A 19,940-nucleotide genomic window follows, 5' to 3' on the forward strand; every position below is an offset into this window, starting at 1 on the left:
AATTTATGTTTTCTTTTTTACAATATTCTTTTGTTGCACATCGCATCATCCTCAAGGCTTTCCTTGCCAGTGCTAAATTTCAGTTCAACAAGCGAACCGTGACGTCATCCGAGAAGATATCGACGTAAATCAGCGATTGCTGACGTCATCTCGTCGAATGGCCGCGGACGTCACGACGCTTGCATCACGCTGGGAATGACGTCACCGCGCGCGTTCACAGCCGCGCCCGGTGTAGTTTAGCAAGTGGACGGCGGTAGTTATGACGTCACCGAGCACGTTCGCACCCGCGCCCGGGGTAGTTAGCAAGTGGCCGGCGGTAGTTATGACGTCATCGAGCACGTTCGCACCCGCGCCGGAGTTGTTGCCGTGGTTATGACGTCACCGCGCTCTTGTTGCGAGTGACGTCATCGCGCGAGGCTGGATCGCGGTGTGCGGGGTGATTGGGTCGGTGACGTCACCTAACGGTGCGGGCACCCAGCTGAGCACCCCCCCCCCACCCCGCGCGTGTCTCTCTCTCTCTCTCAAGCAGTCGCTCTCATTTCACTCTCGTTCTTGTGTGCGCACCCCCCCACCACCACCACCTTGCCCCCCACCACCACCACCACCTCGCCCCCCCCCATTCGCTTTCATTATTTTCGTCTTGTTCGGTGCGGGACGCGCGCTCGCTCGCTCGCTCGCTCCTTCGATCCCCTCGCTCTTTGCTCGTTCGGGGGTGCCGGCTGCGTGTCCTGGGGGTGGTGACGGTGGTGGTGGAGGTGGTGACGGTGGAGGTGGTGACGGTGGAGGTGGTGGAGGTGGTGGCGAGTAACGGCGATGATGGCGCTCGCGCCGGGCGTGGCTGTGGCCGCGCTGTCGCTCGCGTTGGGCCTCGTGCTGTGGCTGATGCATCTCGTGTCCATCGCCTTCACGTGAGTCCCCGCGGCGACAGCTACTACCGGCACACACGGCACACACACACAAGCACGCACACACACGGCACACACAGACAGACACAAGCACACACACACGGCACACAGACACGGCACAGACAGGCACACGCACACACGGCACACACGCACGCACAAGCACACACACGCACAGACACACACACGGCACAAACACACACGGCGCACACACACACAGGACACACACACGCACACACACAGCACACACACGGCACACACGCACACACACACGGCACACACACGCACACACACAAGCACACACACACACAAGCACACACACACGGCACACACACACGGCACACACAATCACACACACACAAGCACACACACGCACACACACACAAGCACACACACACACGCACACACGCACACGGCACACACAATCATACACACACGGCACAAACACACAATCACACACACACACGCACACACATACGGCACACACACACACACGCGCACGGCACACACACATGCACACACAGACGGCACAGACACATGCACACACACGGCACAGACACACACACGCACACACACGCACACAAAAGCACACACACACACGGCACAGACACACACACGCACAGTTGTCGCAGTGCTGCATCGCTGACGCTATTCAAGTTTAAAGATCCACACTCCCCCCCCACCACCTTTTGGCCTGAACATGATGCTGGGGTCAAGCGCTCTTAGCAAGCAGCACCTATGACGGGGTGGGGTGGTCAAGCAACACACGCACCGGCCGCCTTTGTCTCCCCCACTCAGTGGCGATGTTTTTACTGCAAGCCACATCACGCTATTCGTTCAGGTTATCGTCACTGGCTGCTGCTGCTGTTGTTGTTGGTCGTGATGGCTGGACTCGAACTCGGCTCATAGCCGGGGTTCGTAGCGCTGTCCGCTTCGCTACTACAACTGGACACGCAACACAGGCAACACAAACCAGCCAGCTGCCACTTAGAACGCACAGCGAGGGGTGGCTTACCGTGTCAATCCGTACGGTTTAACCCCGGTATTCTTAGTAATAGGTTTTTACCCTTTCAACTGGTACAAAAACGGACACCTTTATACAAGGGATCATGTTTGCAATAACCACAACACAAGCAGTTTAAATGCAAACAAAAAGAAACAACTCTGATAATGATATGCACTGTCTTTGAAGTTGATTGGTCCACACCCGAGACAGCTTTTCTTAGAGCCTAGTCTCCACTGGTGTTGGACGAGATGACGCCAAAAGGCGTACAACTCAAAAACAGCGCACTATCAGAGTATTGAGAGCTCGGGGTAAGCATTTACACTATGAGACCTCCTTTACCAGTGGCAAAATATAGTCATAGGGTTTTACCCTTTCAACTGGTACAAAAACGGACACCTTTATACAAGGGATCATGTTTGCAATAACCACAACACAAGCAGTCTAAATGCAAACAAAAAGAAACAACTCTGATAATGATATTCACTGTCCTTGAAGTTGATTGGTCCACACCCGAGACAGCTTTTCTTAGAGCCTAGTCTCCATTGGTGTTGGACCAGATGTCGCCAAAAGGCGTACAACTCAAAAACAGCGCCCTATCAGAGTATTGAGATCTCGGGGATAAGCATTTACACTATGAAACCTCCTTTACCAGTGGCAAAATATAGTAATAGGTTTTTACCCTTTTAACTGGTACTGGTACCCGGTATTCTTGTACAGGGGAACTTGGGTTTTCAGGTCCATACGGCGGTACAGCCGTTTCAATAGGGGCAACAAAAAAACGTCGATTTCGTGTTTCTCTCCCTTGAGATGGGACTTTGTAGGATGAACGTTGAAATGTATAAGGGGCACGGCGTGGCCAATAAGGTCTGAATTGGCCTGTAATAACGTAGGGCACTGATAAGGGGTTGTTGACAAGGTGGTGCTTACTCAAAAGACAAATCGGCAGCGACGAAGCAGTGCAGTTGGGAGAGAGGAGAGAGAAAACTCTGGACACCCCCCCTCTGCCATCGACATGTTGAATTTTTCCACCGCTGCCAGCTTGTTTATGGAGATAACCACCACCGCCAATGCGAGAAAGACTTCAGAACAAACGTAGATACGCGGACAGACAATATGCGCCCTTCACAAAGCAGTCTCTCCACATTTAAACATCTACAAATGTAGTTGTTTACACATCCCATCAGCCAGCCACACTCCCTTCTTGTAAGTGTATCTGATCGGCGGCATTAATTTTAACGCAACAAACCCTCCTTTATCGGTTTCTGCATTGCATTCATCATACCTGTCCACCCCTTATCAGTGCCCTACCTTATTTCAGACCAATTCAGACCTTAATGGTCACGCCGTGCCCCTTATAAATATCAACGTGCATCCTAAAAAGTCCCATCAACAAGGGCGAAACGCAAACAAATAAGTCGAAACATTTGTGTTGCCCTATTGAAACGGCTGTACGCCGTATGGACCTAAAAACTCAATTTCCCTGTACAAGAATACCGGGGTAAACCCTATGGGTTGACACGATACCATTCACTATCACATCGGATATATTAGGGGCTTGCTTTTTTAAACCATGAGTTCAATCAGAGTACAAATAAGCAAAACTGTGGCCCATCGGCAGCCAGGCTTAAACTATTGCTTTTAACACGAGCGGACGGCATCGGTTTCCACGTTCCGTGCCTCATCAGCTGCTGCAGCAGCGTTAGTCTCGTTCAAACCAAATGCCGTAGTTTATGTAGGCAGGGACGTAGCTCTCTGGCATAATATAGGGTCCCAGGGTCCATGCAAAATAAGCATGATAATCTTAGGAGAATTTTAAGTGAAATAAAATTGCGCCTTCTTATATCTGTCCCTTCGCGTAAAAAAAGAGAAAATGTTTTTTGCCACGCATCCCATCAGCCGCACGGCCACACTTTCGGTTTTGTTTATTTTAATGCGAGGCTTTCTTGTGCAATTGTGTGTGTGTGTTGTGACGTAAAGTTGCACAGGCTTAATTGTGTAGCTTTGTCTCGTTTTCTTTTATTGTAACGCACGCACACTGTACCTCTACGGGCGGCACTGCATACTCACAGCTCTCGTTTTCACGTTAAAACCTTCATTTCGTGTTAGTCACAATATCTACAACAAGTTTTAACTGTAGCATTTAGAACAGCCACGTTATTTAGCAGCAACCGAATATTATTTCAAGCGATAATTTAAATAAGAATTTGTCTTTATACCGGAGGATTCAGCGGTATACGTTAATGTTGCATTTGGTTGCTTTTACATTAAAACATTGTAAAAATACGAACTTATATTTACACAATTACACATACACATGTTTATTTATACAACTTTTGAGAGATTATCCTTGTTGCTGTGTTTTGCCTTGCCTGACTCTTGTTTACTGTAAACCCTTTCTTATTTTTTTTATGTCAAAAGGTAAAATGTGCAGCACTGAAATTACTTGTTAATGCCACGGTTTGCGGAAGAGCTTTCACAAAAGGAAGCTCTTCAGAGCCCCTATAGAGAGGTCATTTAGTCTACTCTTCCACGCTGTAAAAATGTTACAATTGCAGGTCGCTTGTTGTCTAATTGTATCAATGTTCAATGTGCCTAGTAGCTCTTGGCCATAGGAATGTGTAATTCGCATCACTGCTGGCTGGGCTGTGTTCATGTTTAACAGCATCATCACCAGAGCTACCTGTACTACCACCTTATTGTTCTGCATAGGCTGCTTCACCTGCTATTGTTTATTCTGTCACTTGACACGACCAGAAGAGGCATTATATAATTAAATAATGAATAGCGTTTGCCATCCTTTATTTAACCATGTGACAGCTCATGGAGATGTACTGTCCCCTTACCCACCCACTGACCTACCTACCCACCCACTCAACCATCCACCTATTCACGTACCCGCTCACCCATACACTCACAATACCAAATCACTCACTCAAAACGTCACTCCAACTTGACCATTAGCATAAAAGTGCCCCTCGCCTGGCACTGCCCAGGAGCGTTCTTCACGAGCCTCCAAAACACACAAATGCATACGCGCATGGAGCATTAATCTTTAATTCAGTGTGAAATCTGACTCGCAGGTGAATTTACAAGGTTCATAGTGTTTTCACAAAAAATCTTAAATAATTAATATGCGGCAGAGAGAGACACGGGGGGAGAGAGAGAGAAGGGAGATAGAGGAAGTAGACATGGGGGGGGGAGAGGAGGGAAAATAGTGAGACAATGGGAGGGGTGATGCATGGGGAGACAGTGGATGGAGACACGTGTGAGAGAGAGGAGGGAGATAGGGAAGGAGAGAGGATGGGGACAGGGAGATAGATAGATGTTGGGCTTGCGTGTGGTTGGCGAGCTCATCTCACGTAGGGCTTCTTTGTTTTGCAAACAGATACGGGGCAAACGCACACAAACACACAGATCCCCCGATATAGCCTTTAACAGGCTATTATTATTGACTGTTAGCGAGCACCTATCAAGGCTGGTTTGATGTGGCCTAAACTATGCCCGGCCGCTGTTGTCTCCCCAATGATGATGCTTACACATCAATCTGGTACTCATTCAAGGCTGAGTCGACCTTGGGGAGATTCAGGACCGGTTCACATATTCGTCAATATTCGTGGCTGATCTTGGCTCTCAGCGGAACTTAAACTTAGTTCACACGCAATATGCTAACCACCACTGGCGGATCCAGTGTGGCACGTGCCCCCCCCAATGATCCGATCGAAATCCCTCATTTCGATCGGGTCATTGGGGTTTATTAGTAATAAATCAGCATTTTGCGACCCCCACTACTATGTAACATATTATTACGAGCCAGAGACTCTATGAGATGATAGGACAACAGTCTGAGTCCATAATTGGTAATAAGTAACGACAAAGCAGTTATAAGTCACTCAGAATTGTGCGCAGTTGCGTAGACAGCACACGACTTCCTTGAAGGCATCAACACCTTCAGCGAGCGCGATGCCGATCACACACGGCTCGAATTCGACCCTCGATCGTTGGCTGCGCCATCGCCGCACACGCGTCGAATAAAAAGCAAGAGACAAGTCCTTACTAACAACTCCTCCATCATTTTTCATTGCTGGAGGGGTTGCCCCCCCTACCTGAAAATCCTGGCCCCGCCATTGCTAACCACTATGTTATCACGAGCCACAAAAGCAAGCACGCACTCACACTTCCTCCCAAAGATAAAGATCACCTGTTTAGCCTTAACAGACTATTGGGACAACTGCTGTTAGTGACCAGAACTACGTCCGGCCGCCTTTGTCTCCCTACACATCGCACCGAGCTTCTCATTTGAGGCTGAGTCACACATACACCCTCACACACAACATAAACAGCCGCCATTCCCTATTAAGTGGTGGTGACGTCACCACAGTGCTTGTGCCAGGTTAGATGCACTTTGAGGTGACATGAAGTGTCGAAGGCTCACTCGCAGGAGGTCATGGGACAGACCCAGGTGCCATCGGTTGACTGACTGAGATGACTGACATGCTCCACCTGTGCTTTTCACTGTGCCAACTTGCTGCATTTTAGGAACTACATTTATAATGCATTCATAATCCCCTGTAGGCATGTGTCTCGCTGTGCTCTCATGTGTTCCCGTGTCTCTCCAACTCTCCCCGTTTCTCACCGTGTCTCCCTGTGTGTGTCTCCATGTGTCTTCGTCTCTCCAGACGCATCCACCTGCGGAGGCAGGTTCCGGATAAAGTTCCTGTTTCATGTCTTCCTGGTGTCTCCCTCCTCAAGCCGCTCAAAGGCGTCGACCCAAACCTCGGAGACAATCTTGAGACATTCTTCAACATGGATTATCCAGAGGCACGGAAACACAGAGACACGGGGCTATCGGGAGGCACGGGTAGACGTGGGGATACACAGGGAGACATGTGGAGATGGAGACACAGGGGCACGGGGAGACAACTTCGAGAAATTCTTCAACATGAAATACTTACAGGAATGGGGATACGAGAAGAAACAGGCACATGGGGAGACAGAGAGAGGGGGGGTGAGAGACACAGGGGGAGAGAGAGAAAGAGTGTCACACGGGAGAGGAAAGTTATACAATTCGTAATACGAAAATATTCATAGGCGCCATCATGGAGAATGTTTATAACAAGATGGAGAGGCAGGCAGTATGTCTCCTCTCTTTTTGCGATTAACAGGCAGATAGTCCACTTCTCTCTCTCTCTGTGTGATGAATAAATAGCCAATCTGACTCCTTCCCCACTCTTTCTCTCTGTGTAGGTGGAGATTCTTCTCTGTGTGCAGGACAGAGATGACCCAGCGGTGAAAATCTGTCAGCAGCTCCTCGACAAATACCCGAACGCGGACGCAAAACTCCTCGTGGGTGAGAGAGAGAGACACACACACAAGAGAGATATTGGGAAACTGACAGACATGGGGAGAGAGAGAAACACTGAGAGGGAGAATCAGAGACACAGGGAGAGAGACATGGGTGTATTGAGTGCCGTTGGACTGCGAGAAGGGCTGGGTGCAGATACAGTACTTGTCGTAATTTTTTTTTTTACATAGAAAACAGGGGGAACATAGACATAGAGGAGGGAGAGGGGGGGTAGAGAGAGGGGGTACAGAGAGAGGGAAGGGGTAAGAAGGAGGAGAGCAGAGTGTAAAATCTTTCGTGAAATCTTTCATTTAAAAAAGGGGGGGGGGGCACATAAAGCAAAGCATTGAACAAAAAAACAAATGATCAACGAAGCAAAGTGCCGACTACATCGAGCATCTTCTTGTTTCCTCTGATCGTAAAAAAAAGAGACACGGCGAGAGGAGGGGGCGAGAGAAACAGGGGGAGCAAGACACTGGGAGAGAGATGAGGTAAATATATAGAGAAAGTGAGAGAGAAAGGAGAGAGGTGGAGACATGGGGAGAGAGGGAAGAGATACATGGGGGGGGGGGGGAGGAGTGTGTCTGTGTGTTTCTACGTGTCTCTGTCTATGCATCTCTCTCTGTGTCCGTCTGTATGTGTAGGAGGCAAGCGAGTGGGTATCAACCCCAAGGTGAATAATCTTATGCCTGCGTATGAGTCTGCGAAACACAGTCTACTGTGGATCTGTGACAGTGGCATTCGTGGTGAGTACAAATACAAAGGTAAATGTCCCCTGCATAGCCCACACATACTGTAGGGGCAAGTGCTAATACCGAGCACCTATGAGTCGGTGGTGTGGCCAGCACCTTTGTCTCCGCAGTGTTGATGTTAAATACACACTTTGCAAGGTACTTGTTTAAGGTTGAGTCGACATAGGGAAGACCCAAGAACGGATCTGATATTTTGCCACTGATTTTGCCTGTAAGCGGTAAATGAATTGGAGTTTCCGAGTTCCTAACCCAGAGTGCTAAACATTACACTCCCGCTATCCGTAAATAGACAAACACAGACACACACTCACAGTGACTTAGTATGTCTGTCTTCCTGTAGTGAGACCAGACAAGCTGTTAAACATGGTCTCACTCTGTCCCTGTTTCTATATGTGTCTGTCTCTCTCTGTCTCTGTGTATCTCTGTCTCTGTGTATCCCTGTGTCTCCCTATAGTGAGACCAGACACACTGTTAGACATGGTTTTGCAGTTGTCCAAGGATGTGGGTCTTGTCCACGGGCTACCGTACGTGGCTGACAGACGTGGATTCGCAGCCACACTCGAGCAGGTAACCGCGTTTGTGCGTCTCCCTGTCTGTCCCTGTGTAAGTGTTAGTATATGTGCATGAGTGTGTTTTCTTTTCCTGTCACTGTCTCTGTGTGTGCGAGTGTGTGTCAAGAGTGTGTGTCTTCCAATCTCTTTCTGTCTGTTCTGTCTCACTCTCTGTCTCTGCTTCTCTCTCTGTATGCAGGTTTATTTCGGTACAGCACACCCACGTAGCTATGTCTCGGCACACGTGGTTGGGGTGCGCTGTGTCACGGGAATGTCCTGTCTGCTGCGTCGCTCGGTTTTGGACGACGCTGGGGGGCTCCAAGCGTTTGGAAAGTTCCTCGCGGAGGATTACTTCATGGCCAAGGCCATCACAGACAGGTAGGGGGGCCACGCACAGGGAGGAGAGGGGAGGCACGGGGAGACATGGGGTGGAGAGGGGAGACGCGGGGAGGAGAGGGGAGACGCGGGGAGGAGACACGGGGAGGAGATGGGAGATATGAGAGAGAGATGGTGAAGAATGGGATGTACGGGAAAGGAGAGGAGTGTATTTGTGTTTGTCTACATAGGGGATGGAAACTCGCCATGTCTCACCAAGTTGCACTGCAGAACCCGGGTTCCTACTCAATCTCCTCCTTCAGGAACCGCATGATCAGGTACTAACGCACGTACTAATTCCCACACATACTAACGTGCACTCACTAACGCGCATATTACTTACAAACAAAGATCCCCCGTATAGCATGAACAGACTGTTGGGGCAAGTGCTGTTAGCGAGCACCTATGAAGGCCGGCACGGCACACAAGGGGTGGGTGGCCAACACCACGCCCGGCCGCCTTTGTCTCCCCAATGGCGATGTTTACACATCGCACCAGGTACTCATTTAAGGCTGAGTCGACCTAGGGGAGGCCCAGGACTAATTCATGATAATCGTTACTGGCGATGGCCGTGCATGGGAATCGAACTCGGGTCGCCGTTGCACTACCGCTCCCCACATATAACTTACGCTAATGCACATACAAACGTACACACTAACGCACACATACTAATGCACACACTAACATAAGCTCACTAACACGTACACGCTTGTCTGAGTATACCAGTGTCTCTGTGTTCCTGTGTCACAGTGTCTCCGCGTCTCCGTGTCTTAGGTGGACTAAGCTGCGTCTCACGATGGTCCCTGCGACCCTACTGCTCGAGCCATTGTCCGAGTGTCTCGTGTCTTCGTGTCTCATATCCTGGGCATCTTACAAACTACTCGGATGGGACCCGGCCATTGTGTTTCTGGGGCACATCCTGGCCTGGTTTCTGGCAGACTACGCACAGCTCACCGGCGTGCACGTGAGTGGTCTGGTCGTGGTGACATCACCTCCACTTAGTGGCGAATGGCTGTAATTCACCCCAACATTTCTTCCTCGAAATGTTTTTCTCTATTCCGGTCTCAATTACTCCTCTCCCCAATAATTTCTCTTCCTTTGACTTCCGTTTTCCATATTTTAATGGCACAGTATTAGTTGGGTTATCTGGAATTGCAATGTCTAACTGGTACATCCTTTAAGGATCACATCACACCTGTGCTCCTGTCCCTTCACTGGCTCCCTGTCCATATCCGTATTGATTTTGATATTCTCTTGCTGGTATTCAAGGCCTTAAATTGACTCGCTCCTCCATACATTCATGACCTCCTTCAGCCATATATTCCACCAAGATCATTAATATCCTCAGATTGTGTTTGCTCACTGTCCCACGATCTCGGCATCACACTTGTGGTGAATGCGCCTTTGCAATTGCGGCACCTAAACTCTGGAGCTCCTCGCCCTTCGAGGTCAAATTGTCTTTCTCTCTCTAGTTATTTTCAAACGTCTTCCTCACTTCTTGTTTCCTTGGTTGATTTGACCTATTTCCACATTTCCAGGCATAGCGCCCTGAGAAAGATTGTTTAAGGGCGTTTTATAAATTTAAATTATTATTATACCTCAATGATCTGGATACAATTCCATCAGTGAGCTCTTCTGGCAGGCAAGGCTGTATTGACTTGGTCCCTCATGCCCAAGCAGCTTTTGTTTGGATTTAGAGAAGGGCCTAAACAGGCGTGACATCGGCTAGAGAAGAGATGGGCTGATGCAGTACAAGAGGATGTGGAGCTGATTGGACTTGCCAATAACTGATACCGGTAGTGTCAAGACACTACTGGGCAGTTGGAGGCAGTTGCCCTCCAAAAACAATCGAGGGCAGAGGAGCGACGCTCACAAAAACGAGCGGAGCACCAGGTGGCTAAAAAGCAATGAGTTGGCACAGTGGGAAGCACAGGTGTTGCATTTGTCAGTCATCTCCATCAATCAACCTATCACACCTGGGTCTGCGCTGTGACCTGTCAGCGAGGCTTCGACATTTCACTTGGCCTCAAATTGCACGTAGTCTGGCATAAACCGTGTGGTAATATCATCGCCACTTCGTGGTAAATGGCGGTCGTTGTTGCGTATGTGAGCGGGTAAGAGTGTGGGTGAGAGTGAGTGCGAATGAGCGAGTAAGAGTGAGCTTGCATGAGAGAGCGTGAGAATTCGTGTGAGTGTATTTATTTGTGTATGTGGGATTGAGTGTGAGTATGGTGAATGAGTGAGAATGAGTGTGTGTCAGAAAGCATGTGAGTTAGTACGCGTGAGACTGTGTGTCAGTCTGTGTGAGCAAGGCAACTCCTATGACTAATTGGGAATGGGACGCAAGCGTAGGATTGATCACCCTGTCGCTGGCCGCCTTTGGGGAGGGTGTATAGTATGAAAGGCCGAAACACCCTAGGAACCAAAGGTTCACTACTGACGATGTGCTCCCCAAATTTCACCAGGCTCACTGTTCATGAACTCTTGGAAGTGTTTGCACAAAGGATAGTAACATCTCATCCTGTGTTCTTTGGAATCGTGTGAGACTGTGAGAGAGTGTGTGTCAGTCTGTGTGAGCAAGAATACGGGAGTCAATTGGTGTGTGTGAAAGTGCGTGTGTGCATGAGCTATACGGGGAATATTTGTCTTTGTGTTGTAGGGGGGCGCACCTCCGTTCTCGCGGAGGGAGTTTGCAGCCGCGTGGGTTGTTCGCGAGCTGCTGACGCTGCACATCTTCGTCTCCGCTCTCCTTCACCCAAACATCGCATGGAGGAAAGGCACTTACCGGGTTCACTGTGGTGGCACCGCGGAGGAGACGCTCCCCGTGTAGGGGAGAGTAGGCGTGTGGGAGGAGAGGGACACGGGGACAGGATAGAGGAGAAAGACACGGCGAGAGAGGGAGAGAGACACACAGGTCGAGAGGGAAACGTCGCGGCGGGGGGGGGAGAAGAGAAATAGAGAGATTGAAGAGGGAGACATTGGTATGGGAGGAATGGGGAGGAGAGACGCGGGGAGGAGAAAATGAAACACAGGGAGCGGAGGGGAGAGGAAGAAGAGAGAAGACACTGGGAGAGGAGAGGAGACACGGGGGGGGGGGGGGGAGAGTTGACACGGGAGGGAAGGGCAGACACGTGTAGGAGATAGGAGATACGAGGATAACTTTGGGAAGCGATAGGAGACAGGAGACACAACAGGGAGGGGTGGGGAACACGGGGAGGAGAGAGGAAATATGGTGAGAGTAGTTACGGGGATAGGAGAGTAGACACGGGAAGGATATTGGAAGATACAAGGAAGAGAGAGAAGACACGGGGAGGGTAGGGGAAGACACGGGGAAGAGAGAAAAGGAGACACGAGGAGTAGAGTAGACATCTGGAGGGAAAGGAGATGCCTCAAGGAGAGACAAGATGTGGTGAGAGGTGAGGGGTATGGGGAGGTGAGAGGAGACATGGGAGGATCCGTGCACTGTGACAGGTTTCACCTGGATGAACAGAGCACTGTGACCAGGCCTCCTCGTGGAGCTCCCTGATGGAGCTCTGCATTACACTGGGCTTCATTATAGAGCTCTGTATTACACTGTGCCTCCTCATGTAGCTCCAGAATGGAGCTCTCTGTTACATTGGGCCTCCTTATTAAGCTCCACGATGGAGCTCTATTACACTAGGCCTTCTCACGGAGCTCTCTATTACACTGGACCTCATTGTGGAGTTCCATGATAACTATTGAAGACTGGGTCCCCTGGCGGAGCTCGGTAATAAGTGACAAGTTTCCTAAAAGGACTCCATGACAGAGCCTCTATCAGAGACTGGGCCGCATCATGAAGCTTGATAATGGGGCACTGTCAAATTGGGCCTCCTCACAGAGCTCTGTCAGGGGGCCATTAATTGTTCTATAATACATGGTTTATCTGTTGGTATTTATAGTGTAAACTGGAGCAAGTGTGAGTTGTGTTTCTGTATAATTTAAAAGAACTGAGTTGACTGAGCAGGTGTTTGTGATTGATTATTTTACGCAGCGTCTGTAACCGACGACACAAACACTCGCACGGGAATAAAAAAAACCCAATGATTAAAGATTACATGACGAGCAGACACACACAAAGATAACCCGTGCAGTGTACACAGACTGTTGGGGCAAGTGCTGTTCGCTAGCACCTAGGAAAGAGACCATCGTGCACCTATCATGGCGTGGTGTCGTCTGAACCTCGCCCAGTAGCCTTGGTGTTTCCATTGCTGATATTTACACCGCATCAGATACTCATTTAAAGCTTGGTCTACATAGGGGAGCCTCAAAGTAATGTTAGATATAATTCACGTCCAGGGGCGGTTTCTTCATTAGGGCGATTGGGCGACGCACCACCAATGTCATTCAACCACAGAGTCACGCTAGCCGTCACTGCAGCCTCTGGATATAGTCCAATCAGCGTCATGTCACGTTCTGTGGAGTACCGCCTCTTTTTGGGCGATTTCACTCCGGCTGAGAATCGCCCCGAGTGGCCCCATAGACTTACATTCAAAGATGTTCTTTTTCGAACGGGGGCGCTGCAATGCATTCTCTATGGCTTCCGGGAGGGCTCGCCCTAACGTGCTTACGTCATCATACGTGCTTACGTCATCATACGTAAGCACGTTTCATCCAACAATATAATTTGTGGCCACCTAGTGGAATCTTTAATAAAATAAACTTGAGTGGTTTGTTTTAATAGTGAGTATAGAAACAAACAAGATGTATTGTAAGAGTCACTTTATTTTTCATTAATATTAAAGAAGTGAAGTTGCCTTTACATGCTTAAGCTGTTAATTTATCCATTGCATGGGTGGACCTTATCCTTATCAATCATCCAGACATTTGCCGCCCCTGAGAGATTTTGCAGGAGCCGCCACTGTTCACGTCTGATATTAGCAGCGGACAAGAATTTAACTCAGATAACTAGGTTCGTAGCAGACCACTGTAATACATATCTAACAATAACAGACGCCCCTGTTCGCCACTAAGTGGTGATATCGTGATGCTGTGCCAGGATAAGTGTACTTAGAGGCCTAGTTAAACATTTAAAGACCGCATTGTCTGAGGTCACAGGACCAATCCATGCTTGATTCTGCCAGACACTACCAGATGCTACTAGCTTGTGCCAGACACTCTAAGGCACGGCCTACAGACACTACCAGACAATACTTGGCACTATCAGACACAGACATTATTTGACACTATCAGGTACAACAACAACAACCGCCTTTCGCCACTAAGTGGTGCTGACGTCACCACGACGCTTGTGCCAGGCCATGTGCACCTATCAGGTACGAACATACACTGACAGACATGACTTTACACCACAAGGCACTTATACTTTCCAGAGTCACTGAGGCACGTGCTGTCATTACGCAGTAATTTACTATTATACTGGTAGGAACCTCCTGGTTCCACCAGCCCACAGGAGATTATTGTGTCCATCGTGCAGGGAGGAGCTGGGTGGGGAGGGAGGGTCTGGGTGGGGAGGGGCTGGTCACCCCGTGGTGCCCTTATAAAACTCAACGTTTGACCTACTCACGCCGGCTTGTGCCCACCCTCACAGTCGGGCATATTTGCGGAATACACCACGCCGCCGTTGACCCTGGCCATTGACCGAGCAACCCAACGTTCCTACCAGCTCCCTCCGCAGGACAATGTGTTAATGAGCCAAGAATGTTTGTGTCCCGCACGTGACGTCACTCCACGTCGGCCAGCCCCCCTTATTAATAATCATGAGCAAGTGACGTCACTCCACATCGAACAGCCTCCCTCATTAATAATCGTTAATAATAATTAGCGGGTGACATCACTCCACATGGTGGGGCGAGGCGCCTCCCCCCTCCTCAGCGTCAACTCAGAACCCTCACTACAAAGGCAGAACCCTCACGTCACGCGATCTCCATAACGCTGTTGAGACATGGAAGTAAAAAGGACGTCATGATGAACAAGGGATTATCACCTTTAAATGCAATAGGTCTGTGTCACCGCGCCCTTACAAATTGCACACGAATTGATGCAGTTAATATCACGTCACAACCAGATGGTGATCTCCAATCACTTTCATGCACTCCCCAGTCAGTAACAGATACTGTCTAGGCACTTTATTGGTGATTTATAAAGGAAAGAAATTGATGTTGGAGATAAAACAGATCCTTGCAAAACAGTTAATAAAGATCAGATTGGCTACCATCAATTCCCACAAATATTGGCCTGCCAGAAAGCTAAAAAAGCAGGCTTGCATAATAGCGTTGATGCCAAATGATGGTCGTGTTGTAATGAATCAGAATCTTTATCTAAACTGGAGGAGGAATCCAATGAGCTATGAAGCTATTTTTTCACATGTCCAGTATGGGCACGGGGTCAGCAAATTACAACGGCAAACAATAAAAAAACGATAGGAGTGCAAAATAGAGAAAATATTAAGCAAGTCACTAAATATAAATACATATTATTTATAAGTCCGATTTACTATGATCGAGCAAGGCAGCAAAACAACAACAAAACAGTCCCAGACAACACAACAAGATAACACCACATAGTCCCTCGATAAATAACACATAAACATTGAACTATCGATACACAAATAGTCGCTCCAAGCCTGGGGCGTGCCATTCAGACTCTGCCTTCTCGACAGACCTGTTCTACACCTGAAGACGGCTGCTTGCGTTGTGGCCGAAACGTCGTGAGAATTATTTTATAATGTTTTATTTGTATTATTTTATTATTTTCCTTCTACGTGACTTTACCGAAAGAACCAAGAAGATATCGATACACAGGTAAGGATCAAAGTTACATTTGCAAATGTGACCGCTGTATCCAGCACTAATCTGCTTCAGGATATATTGTTCAGAGATGATTTTTTTTTCAAAACGTTGGTGCTGCAATGCAAAGGCTTTGTCACCTATTCCAATTCTTGTTCTTGGGATATTTAAACGGCACTTAGATGGACGCGTTAGGTTCTTTTGGGTTTAATTAATGTGGGATACCAGACATGATCGACGCTTTATACATGTCTCGGGCTATGATTATAAGACTTCAAATATGTTCAAGGCTTGAGCACAAAACCTGATATACATTAGCGAACAGGTTACCTGCAGATCATCTTTGATGGAACCTCAGAATTTGGACGTTTATATCCCGAGTAAAGCTCCATTGAGCTTCTTGGTTCTTTCGGTAAAGTCACGTAGAATGGAAATAAAATAAGGTAACCAAACCTGTTCTCCACCTGAGGACGGCTGCTTGCATTGTGGCCGAAACGTCGTGAGAATTATTTTATTATGTTTTATTTTTATTATTTCCATTCTACGTGACTTTACCGAAAGAACCAAGAAGATGAATCCCTGCAGTCACGAAAGCTTTAAATCGAAATCCATTGAGCTAATAAGATGTTTCAAGGGCGACTCGGTTCGCAGACATCAACGCATTCCACTAAAAATTAATAATCACCGAGGATCTGATTGTTGATGATAGGTTCCATCACATTGCATACTATTGAAGTGAAGGTGGTCAGACTTGCACGTACAAGATGGATCCCCCTTTCTTGGCGCTGGCGGGACACGATATATTTTCTAACTTGGATGGTCAGTGTGGGTCTGATATGAGCGCTTACAGAGCCTACACGAAGCTTGTGCAAGTTCTGGAGCGCATGTAGGCACAGTTTATTCTTGACACTTGTTTACTACCCAGGATAGCCTCGCTGAGTCAAGATTCAGGAGGGTCCTGCCCACTTGCAATCTTGGACAATTTTGCGATGTATAATTAACAATTGAGTCATTTTCAGCATTATGATGTTTGGCCAATACCAGTTATATCTCGTTTTTTTCCTTTCAGCTATGAGAAATACCAATGCATAAAATAGAGAACTAAATAAATAGCAACCCAACCGCTAAGTTACCGACTGCCTTAATCCAATGGGAATGGCTGCGTGACCACCGTGAGATCGGGTGGTGGCTATCCACACGGCCTCTTAATTCTTCAGCCCTGGAGGCGAGAAGGTTGGTGGATGACACAAAAAAACTCCCCATGGATGTCGAGGTACCATACCCTGGCTTGCCAGGAGAAGGCTGTAACAGCGAACTCTCCACGACAATCTGCTCCATTTGAAAGTGATATGTAGTTGTTGCCCCCTCACACGCGTGAGTTTTATCCAGGTGCTTATTTCCTCACGTATAAAATGCATTGGCCGATAACACCTTCATATATAGAGGACCGCAGAGCTTGGGCGGGATTTTGCATTGGCTCACCTCCCTGGCTGCCTTTCTCACTTGTCTCTGGTTCATCACGCCTCTGAGTCTTTCTCTCTGAGAGCGAATACTGTGCACGTTACAAGTAAAAATTATGATTCAAGCCTAACCGCGCCACACTCTATATATTCTTCTGTCAAGAATTGTATTTCAAACATTAATAGAATTAACCAATTAATTAAATAATGTACTAAGTAATGAGTGAAGGAATACAGCAAAAAAGGACGCATTCAATCCATAAACATGTGAATACAGTATTAATATATTACTGAATGAAATAGTGTATAGCTCAAGGAAGACATTGATGGGTGAATTAATCATTGAAGGAATGAATGTATGTGTGTATGTATGAATAATTGCATCAATGAAAATATGCTGTCAAACAACACGTGTCACTTGCGAATAAAAACAAGCAGTGTGAAGGTGACGTGAGAGTGTGGTGTGGGTGGAAACCTGTGAGGTGTGGAAACCGTGACATTTCTGCGTTCACTTCCCCATCAACAGCAGGCAGGAAATTGTGGTGGTGGTTTATGCCACCAAATGCCCTCTACGATCTGCCACCAAATGCCCTCTACGATCTGTCCCAAGTACTGGCTAACGTAACCCTTTGGAATAATCGAGTTGTGTGACTTGATGCCCGAGTTGGGTTACGACGCAAGCATTTGGACCGGAGTGATCGAAGAGCAGGGGCCAGATCAGCTCAAGAACATCGGGAGGAAGCTGCTAAACTTCTGTGCAGCCGATGGGCGTCCTCCATTGCTCGTTCAAAAGAGCTCAAGAAACAAGAGCTACGTGGAGTGAATTGTAGCTCGCTTGCCATGTAAGGACCTAAAACGTCAGTGATGTGTTAATGAAAACCATTGGGGTTTTGGTTTTGGTGCTCTGCCTTAACGGCAGCTCCTTCGCTATCATCTTCTCCATCCTTTGTTCTCTCCCCTCTTCATTCCCACATTTTACCCTTCAGCTCCTCCGATATCCTAATTATTGGCCTTCCTCTCGTTCTTTCAAATTATTTTTTGCACTCTATAATGTACGGTATCAAACCATCCCTTTCATACGATATGTCCAATCCAGTTCTTTCTCTCCGGCTGATGACTTCCATTATCATCTTGGTTGCTATTCAAGGAAATAACACTCGATCTATTCACTGCAGGTTAATCATCTCATCTCCCCCCCCCCCCACACCCTTCAACTCTACGCTGCCCACAACCCCAGACTTCATCCCATGTCGACGCGTACCCAGTTGTAGCCAATGTTTTCATGGAATATTTTGAGATAAATGCCATCCAGGCATCCACTCTACGTCCGTCCTTGTGGAAGAGGTACATAGATGACACATTCGTCATATGGCCACATGGCCGACCAGCTCTGAACCAATTCCTCAACCATATCAATTCCATACACCCAGCCATCAAATTCGCCATGGAGATGGAAAAGGATAGCAAGCTACGATATTTTGATGTTTTAATCGAAAAGAGACCAGATGGCTCAATGGGACACTGTCTACAGGAAAGCCACCCATACTGATGCATATCTAAAACCTGACTCCCACCACCATCCATCCCAGAATTCCCTCATCAAAACTCTACACCATAGAGCTCGATGTATTTCCGACCATCATCTCCTAGCCAGTGAACTGGAACATGTACACCAAGCTCTCAAGATGAATGGATATTCAGACTACACAATCCATAAAGCTATCACCCCAACCATTGGGAAATAACCATCTGAGGACCCAATCAAAACCATCACCTTGCCATACATAGCAGGGGTCATCAAAAATATTTCCAAACTCATGAGAAAACACAAGATCCAGGTTCGATTTAACACAGTAAATACAATTTGTGATCTGATCCCATCTGTGAAGGATGTGATCCCTGACATGCAATACCCCAGTGTCTACAAACTAAGCTGTGTCTGCGGCAGGAGTTACATTGGGGAAACTAAGCGACATGTCTCGGACCGTGTTCGTGAACATAAGACAGATCTGAAACACGGTTGGACCAATACCTCGGCCGTGGCTGATCATTGTTTTAATGCAGTGGGCTCACACGAAATTTATTTCTCTAAGACAAAGGTACTTTGCAAACCCACGGGCTATCAACAAAGATTCTTTCATGAAGCCATCCGTATATACAGACACAATTTCAACCGAGCAGATGGGTACAAACTGAGCAATCATTGGAAGGTTGTTATCAAGCAGTTTAAGTCATAGCTGGCTGTGATGTTCCCATCATACCACCTTCCGATGTTAGTTGTTCAATAACAGGTTCACACCAACACAGCCACTTCGCGCGCTGACCTCGAGGTTGCTGTTCTGCAATCTCCTATTAACATTCTAATCTCTCACATTAATGTAATATGAGGATATATCCGGCTCACTGACGTATCACAACTTGTCATGGTGATTGGCTCTGCCGGTCCTGGTTTACAGCCAATGGGGGGAAGCCTAGGGGCATGGCCCTGACGTGATGGAAAGGTGACAGCTATAAGGATTGGGTCTGCTGGCTTTGGCCTCAGCTAATGGGGAGATGAGTTAGGGGCGTGGTCCCGGGAGCTGACGAGGGAGCCTGGAAGATTCGATGCAGGCTAACGAGGATTGGCGGAAACGTACCATGTGACCCGGGTATTAAATAGGGGTGGAGATGAACGACACGTGGTCAGAACGGGAACGAACAGAGGAAGGGGGCCAAGCGGGAGCGGGGCTCCGAGTTGACACGTGGCAGTGCGTCTCTCTCTGTCTATCTGTCCCTCTCACGCTGCC

The 19,940-nt window shown here is 47.9% G+C and overlaps 1 protein-coding gene across 2 annotated transcripts; it reads left to right on the forward strand.

The window, feature by feature from the left end:
- Positions 1-516: 516 nt before the first annotated feature.
- Positions 517-12,904, forward strand: UGCG (UDP-glucose ceramide glucosyltransferase). Of its 2 annotated transcripts, XM_061555782.1 has the most exons (9): positions 521-908; positions 6,585-6,726; positions 7,153-7,255; positions 7,894-7,995; positions 8,456-8,568; positions 8,752-8,930; positions 9,119-9,205; positions 9,702-9,891; positions 11,587-12,904. In XM_061555782.1, the coding sequence occupies exons 1-9, from the start codon at positions 814-816 to the stop codon at positions 11,755-11,757; spliced, it is 1,182 nt and encodes a 393-aa protein (XP_061411766.1). In that variant the 5' UTR covers positions 521-813; the 3' UTR covers positions 11,758-12,904. The 2 variants fall into 2 exon arrangements, with proteins under 2 accessions (XP_061411767.1, XP_061411766.1); XM_061555783.1 differs by lacking the exon at positions 9,119-9,205 and having other exon boundaries at positions 517-908.
- Positions 12,905-19,940: the final 7,036 nt, after the last annotated feature.

This window comes from Lethenteron reissneri, chromosome 21 (genome assembly GCF_015708825.2).
Source record: "Lethenteron reissneri isolate LAM-NWPU_2019-01 chromosome 21, ASM1570882v1, whole genome shotgun sequence".
Taxonomy (NCBI): domain Eukaryota; kingdom Metazoa; phylum Chordata; class Hyperoartia; order Petromyzontiformes; family Petromyzontidae; genus Lethenteron; species Lethenteron reissneri.